Source organism: Barbatula barbatula (assembly GCF_947034865.1).
Source record: "Barbatula barbatula genome assembly, chromosome: 8".
NCBI classification, from domain to species: Eukaryota; Metazoa; Chordata; class Actinopteri; order Cypriniformes; family Nemacheilidae; genus Barbatula; species Barbatula barbatula.
This window is the reverse complement of record NC_136771.1, coordinates 2,350,914-2,358,117: the sequence shown is the minus strand read 5'-3', so window position 1 is coordinate 2,358,117 and position 7,204 is coordinate 2,350,914. Positions and strand designations below refer to the sequence as shown.

The following is a 7,204-nucleotide window of genomic DNA, read 5'->3' as shown; positions in this document are numbered from 1 at the left end:
AGAACACGCATACTGATAAAATGTGCATTCACATTCGCTTTGAAATAAACATCCAACATTTCATTTAAACCCTGAAGGTGCAGTAGACTTTCTCAATTTAACACACAATCCAAATAAATTGTATATATATATATATATATATATATATATATATATATATATATATATATAAAAATAACTTACAAGATTTTGTTCTAAATAATGCAAAAGCTGTCCTGTGCGCATTCATTAATCAAGTCATGCCTTACAGTACCTAACTGAATAGATTTTAACATCTACATTATTTGGTTTGTCTGCTGACAACTCAAGGCACATACAGTATATTATAGTAATAAATAACATTTTGGTCATATATTATACCTAAACATTATAAAAGTCCTTTCTACACACACTGGCCTTTATCATGATTCAGAAATCTGCATGGATTCTGCGATTATCATCAATATGATGCATTAAAGAGATACACAAGGGAGAACATTAATCCCGAAGGGTTTGACGTAAACATCTCCTGTCCATCAGAAGAAAAAAAATGTCTTTCCGTTCTCTAGGAAAGAAAGCAAACCACGAGCCTCTGGATCCGACAGCTCTTCGGTCAGGTGAACGGTTTTCTCTCTGTGCGGGGAATGTACTTCAGCGTGGCGGCTCTCCACAACACGGGTGCGAGGAGAAGACTCAACGTAGTGACACTGAGAACCAAAAGGTACACCTGCACGATGAAGAAGAAAGGAAGATCTGCCGTTTCTCAGAACCGCAAACAAACTGATTGTAATTACAATCCTGATAGTGATAATTATGGCAAACGTTTTACAGGATGTTCACTGACCTCACGAGAGATGATACCTGCCCGCCGGGCTCGACTGCCCAGAACGAAGGAAAACTCGCTGACCTGGGCCAGTCCGGCAGACACCACAAAGCGTATGTGTCGCGAGCTCGAGGGGAGAATGGTGGACAGTACCAGCACAGCCATCATGAACTGAAAGAGAAGGTTGACTTCAATATTCAACTTTATTTGAAATGACAAAAAAATGAGTGTGATGGAATTCAAATGTAATTACCTTCATTATCACCACAGTGAAGGTGAGGACTAACAGGATGGTTAACTCATACAGGACAAAGGTTGGGAAAACATGCAATCCTGCGAACATCAACGTTTATCTATCATTTAAAGTATCTAAACATTTAGACACACAAGAACATTCTGCTATGGTTAAACAGATAATAATGTGCATGAGATGCTAATTTAAAAAGAAAAAATGTGCCGTTTCCTTCTTCTCACCAATAGATGCAAAGAAGATGATGGCTAGGAAATCCCTGATTGGTTCAGCACAGCTCATGACCTCAGCAGTGACCATGTGACCTTGTGAGGAGAGAAGCGCACCTGCCAGGAAGCAGCCCAGCTCCATAGACACACCCATCCATTCTGTAACCTGCGCATGTACAAACATCACCACGTTTAACAAGCAACATCACTTTAAACTTTTCACCATTAAACAAATGTGACAGAGAAAAGCCCGTCGAACTTACGGTCAGCATCAGGAAGACGAACGCTGTAGTACCCAGCACCATGATCTCTTTGTTTCCTTTACTCTCCGCATGCAGCTTTCTGTAGAACGGGCCGACCAGATGAGACCTGATCAGCCAACACAACATCAGCACCCCGGCTAGTGACGCCACGACCCGAGCCAGAAGAACTAGAACATGCAGCGTGGCCATCACAACACTGAAACAGATGACAACATCCATTGTGATTAAGATTCAGATCAGAAAAACTACTCAACATAATACAGTATGACATATAGCATCCATAATAAAAGAGTTTGCGTTTACGTAATATTTGTCTGTGCAACGTGCATATTAATTTAGTTTTTATAAACACATACACGTATACATATTTAGGAAATATTTCGATTTTGTATTTACTTCTGTTTACCAATAAATTTGTACGTATTAACTTCCATTTACCAATAATTGAAATGGTATATAAATGTTTATTTATTTTTGGATTTTAAATATTTGATTAAATATATGTATTTGTATCTTTTTATAAACACAAAATTAATATGCACAGTACACAGACAAATATCATGCTGTTCTTTTTTAAGTCGAACTCATTGCATTTTCTTGCCCACAAAACATTGTTGTTGTGAAAAATTGTGCCATATGAACATTCCCTAAAATTCCCCCAAAATGGGGTTACCTTTACAGGTGAGAATTTTATATTTGAATAAATATTATTTATAAACTATTATTTCAAAACGATATTAACTTTTAACTATTAATGCTAATGTTTTGTTAAGCTTATAATGCAAGGATGAACAATTTACCTATACCAACGTTTCTCTTTTCCTAATACATATTCTGTGACTATCAAAAGAATGATCAGAAAGCAAAACATTTCAATCTTATATCTACGGAAATAAAGGTGAAAGCTTCAGTCACCTGTCCATGTCTTCAGTGTCTCCTTGAATTAAGGTGGGCATGACGGCTATAAACATCCCCAGCTGAACATCCTGCATGACCAGCATGCCCAGTAAAACACTGCTGTAATCTGGCTCACCTGTAAACACACACAGCAGACGTCACTACAGATGTGAAGTGCTTGGATGTTAAATGCTTCTTTAGATATCACTTCACCTTCTTTTGATTCCCCTCTTGATCCTCCTGCGAGAAAGCGAGACACCAGGGGGGTGCTGGATAGAGACAGACAGCTGGAGATGAAGACTGTTTGTGTCGGGGGAAGAGCGAGCAGTTGACCCCAAAAAAGCCCGGCGGCCACCATCAGAAGACTTAAATATCCAGAGCCCTGGACGGAGATTTTCCAAACCTAGAGAAAACAAATGCGAACTTAGACATCCGTAAACACCCTACTCATACTCAACATCTTTGCTTTCATTTACCTTGTTTAGTCGTTCGGGTGAAAAGTCCAGACCAACCACGAAAAGAGTGAAAAACACGCCCAGCTCTCCTAACGTCTCCACCTGAACCATCGACTGCACAGAGATGAAACAGTTAGCGGTCCTGCAGACGTGATGATATGACTCTGAAGATGTGCTTTACTCACTTTAATGCTGTTGAGTCCGGACGGTCCGAGCAGAACTCCACAGATGATATAACCAAACATGGGCGGCAGACCCAGCATTGCGCAGAACCATCCACACGGCAAAGACAACATCACCACATACACCAGATCCTGTATTACAAAGCACAATAAACACTAAATATTACTAGAGAACAGCTGGTGCACCATTTTTCTGAAGGGGCACAACAACCCATTTGACATGTGATGTACACGTATCATCACTGATAGTTAAACATTTTATAAACAATTCACCATGTTGTTTCTACAGAAGCCCTAAACGGGCGCAAACTGCTCTTAAGAGCGCGAAAAACGTATTCCAGAGGTCCGGTCTCACGCACTGACCTTGATGAAGTGATGGTCAGCATGGGGAATGGTGGAGTCACGCGGTTTGGTCAGCACATACTGGTTATTCTGGGAGTCTATCAGCATGCTGAGCCCCAGATTGCCCTTGTGCATCTGTCTGGACATGTTCTTCCTCTTACTGTCGTCTTCATCCTCCTCCACTCTCAGAACGGCCTCCACGTTCACCCCCTTCATCTGAACACAAACAGAGAGGTGCACAGTACAGTCACGCATGTTATCAAATCATGCTTTCACGTAGAATGAAAATTCGAGCTACAAAATCTCTCAGATCATCATTCTCAACAAGGAGAATGTTCACACCAAACGCGGTAAATCGCGCTATTCGCGTGTAGTTGGACGCTTGAACATTTTTAGTTTACTTGCATCATTCGCACGTAAAATTCGCTTCATTACAGACGTGAATTCGCATCATGGGAGGGGCTTCCGCCGCCCACTCACAGCCCAACTAGAGCAAGCTCCTGATTGGTTAACGCGGCGAAAATTTTCGCCAATGTTCTGATTTTTCAACTCTCGCGAATGAAACGAACGCGCACCGCAAGTAGGCCATCGCGTCCTTGCATTGACTTCACATGTAAAACACTTGACATGTAAATCACTTGCGCTTAATGCTTCACTCACGTTTGGTGTGAACACACTATTAGGAAATGATGTGGGGTGTTTGCTCACCTCTAGAATGTTACGCATGGTTGTCAGAAGATGATCCAGTATTATATTCATTTTATTGAATCGATTATGCCAGTGTATACCTGTTTGTTGTTGTCGAAGGCGTGATCTTCGATCTCCTCCTCCAGTCGGTCAGCAGCTTTCCGAACATCCTCCAGGATCTCATCCAACATAGAGAGGGTTTTATTACTGTCCCGCACCTCCCTCAGCACCTCCTGCTGGTGTTTCTCAGCCGCCACCAACTCCATGTACTCCTGCTCTTCCTGCAAACGATCACATCACATTATGCATGAAAGAAAATGTGAGTTTTCTAGCAGCTTATTGCGCGAATATAAGCAAGCCTACTCCTTGTAAAAACAGACTAAAAGTACGGATGACATCATACTTTGATGGCGGCTTCTCGGAGGGCGTCCAGTCTCTGCCTGCTGCTCTCCTTCATGTTGACCACGTCTCTGAAGTTTCCCTTCAACACTCTCTGGAGCCCGTTCACGGCCTGGAAGAGGGAGTGCTCGCTCTCGTTCAGCTCCCTCTGAAAGACCTCCAGCGTGTGCACGCGGAACATTTTCTCTGCTTGCGACAGCGTCTTGTCCCGCTCCACCATTGCTGCTGCCAAACCTAGTTTCCGAATTGCTGAGCTCTTTTGCCTCAGGAGGTTGGAGAGCCGGCGGCAGTTCTCCATCACCGACTGGTGTCCACGGTTCTTGGTCGCAGGCAGGCCTGGCTCAGCCAACTTTTGCTCTAACTGGAGCGCCCCCACCAGGCCAAAGCACAACAGCACACACAGACCTCGCATCTGGCCCTCTGTAGATTCAGCTGAAAAGACAGACAACAGATAAATCGGTGCATTTAGGAAACGGGTCTGGAAACATGACATTGATTTTGTACATGAATTATGGAAAAATCTACCACCTGATTGATTTTTTAATTTTCACCTAATTTTGAGATTTTGTATTAGGGGTCATTTCGTGTAAAACCAACCAAAATTCCTAGCTAGAAATGTTGTTTTGTTCCACAGAAAAAGTATTTTACAAAGGAACTAAACAATGGAGAAGACTAAATATTAAACGCAAAGAATGCACATTTACTAAGTAATCTACTATTTCATAAAGGTAGAAACAAAATTTAAAATTGTATCTAAGATTTTTTCTAAAACTTTACAAAGCATCGTTATTTTTGTACACAAAATATGACAAATGACATACTATTTCATATAGTAAGCGAAAATACATTCTAGAGTCATGGACAGTATGTCTGAAACCTCAGTATTCAAAAAAAGTATGCAAGAAATACCCGGATCGTCAATAGATCATTTTTTTTACCAACACCTACATGCAGACTGGTTCAAACTCATCATAGGTCAAAGAGCATACGGGTCACATGGCGGATGCATGGCTGAAATCTATTCATACTGCTCTTACACATATGATATAGAACGTAGCCTTTGAATGGTCGAAAAGTAGGTACTTAACTTAAATCCGTCCATACTGTAGTAAGCAAAAATATTATAGCAGAATGTGTTGACCTTTGCAATTCCAGCTGCATTACTACATGCCAATGTCCAAAATTAAGAAAAATGCATCTTTAGCCAAAGTACGCACGCTTTTAGTATTAAAGAAGTATTAAAGAGATCTTATCTTTTGGAATCTACGATAATAAGACACTTAATGTAAACTGTACCCATTTTCCATGGTTGAAAAGCAATGTGGGTCACCAAGTACTTTTTGGGCCCCTTTGGTTGAGTTGACCTTTCAATAAACAATTCATGTTATCCATTTATAAAACTATTCATTGCATTATTTTGAAAACATTCTGGCTTCACTGCCTTTTCCAAACACCGCCAAACAGTAAATAATACAGTTTAGTTAGTAATAGTTTTAAAAAGTACTTACCAAATATTATGAACGCTGACTTGTTGCAAATCTTACAGCGTGGCACTTCTTAACCAGCAGATGTGACAGAATGAGCTCAAACAGGTGTGTCACCACATGACAAGTTTACCTGCTGGTTACCACACCTACATTCTGCAGCAACACACAAACACATTGACATTTAAAGGAAAACGACTGTAAATATGATAAAGAATTGATTGACACTGTTCAATAAATCTGGATAGTATCAGCTGATAACTAAAGCAAAATCTCCTGCGATTTACATAAGAAAGGTGATTTGACAGAATCGGCTGCTTCTGAACAGAAACCATTGCAATGAAAAATAAATGATTTAACAGATTCCATGAAAAAGGATAAAAGCAGAATGTAACACTACTTGATATTATAATGAAAATAATAACCAGCTGTTAAAAAAGACATTCTAATACCAATGACTGTGAATCAATGTATACTGGAAATATAAGGAAGATAACGTTACTCGGCATGTCCGTGAGGTTACATGTTAAATTTAACGATAAAACGATCTATCGGCATCTACGGTCGACGTTTAAAAACATTGTGTACATGTCATTCCGTAAAGAGAAAGACAGTTCTGCTCTTACCCGTCTATCGCAGTGCAGTGGACAGACTGGTTGAACTGGACATCCAAGAGAAACAATCGCACTCTTGTGACGCCACATGTCGGGACGCGGGAGCCAGCGCAGCGCGCGCGCACGCACACGGAGCCGCGCACACATGTGTTACATAGACAAATAACGCACCTTGCAGATGACACAACTTTATTTAAACAAAATTAACATCAAACACCATTAACTTTGCATTCTGTTAAAGCTTCGGGTTTAATCTAGACAAATGTGAAATGTAAACTCTAAATAACTGCCCAACATTCAAATTCAGAAGGAAGTAGGCTATCTCTAAAGATGAAGAAATAATAGATGACAATGTATGGACTAATATAGATAAATGTCAATTAATAGTAAACAGATGGCTGGAGCATCCATCATTAATTTACATTTTCCTACATTATTTTTCCTATTTAACTTACACTTCTTGAGATCCAAACGCATAAATATTTATTTTAAATAAAAAAATTTATTGGGATATAACAGATGGATATATCTGGCTGACATTTTGATCGATTTAATTTAAGCGTCTGAGAAAATCTTCATATACTGAAGCTCAAGGGGTATTCGCCGTTTATTATATATGA

The 7,204-nt window shown here is 40.1% G+C and overlaps 1 protein-coding gene across 1 annotated transcript; it reads right to left on the bottom strand.

Annotated features, from left to right (window-relative positions):
- Positions 1–209: 209 nt before the first annotated feature.
- tmco3 (transmembrane and coiled-coil domains 3) lies at positions 210–6,671 on the bottom strand. The gene is made up of 14 exons (XM_079461484.1): positions 6,597–6,671; positions 5,995–6,126; positions 4,491–4,918; positions 4,189–4,368; positions 3,422–3,616; positions 3,062–3,190; positions 2,898–2,990; positions 2,635–2,824; positions 2,440–2,557; positions 1,525–1,720; positions 1,277–1,427; positions 1,056–1,135; positions 824–973; positions 210–706 (listed from the first exon to the last, which is right to left on the bottom strand). The coding sequence occupies exons 3-14, from the start codon at positions 4,896–4,898 to the stop codon at positions 593–595; spliced, it is 2,004 nt and encodes a 667-aa protein (XP_079317610.1). The 5' UTR covers positions 4,899–4,918; positions 5,995–6,126; positions 6,597–6,671; the 3' UTR covers positions 210–592.
- Between the last annotated feature and the right edge of the window lie 533 nt (positions 6,672–7,204).

Bases quoted from the DNA above. Each gene is read 5' to 3' on its own strand.
- tmco3 (XM_079461484.1), bottom strand. From the start codon at position 4,898: ATGCGAGGTCTGTGTGTGCTGTTGTGCTTTGGCCTGGTGGGGGCGCTC. The intron at 3,617-4,188 runs GTATACACTGGC...GTTTGTGTTCAG, and splicing joins CCTTCGACAACAACAAACAG to ATGAAGGGGGTGAACGTGGA. The intron at 2,825-2,897 runs GTAAATGAAAGC...TGTTTTCTCTAG, and splicing joins CACCCGAACGACTAAACAAG to GTTTGGAAAATCTCCGTCCA.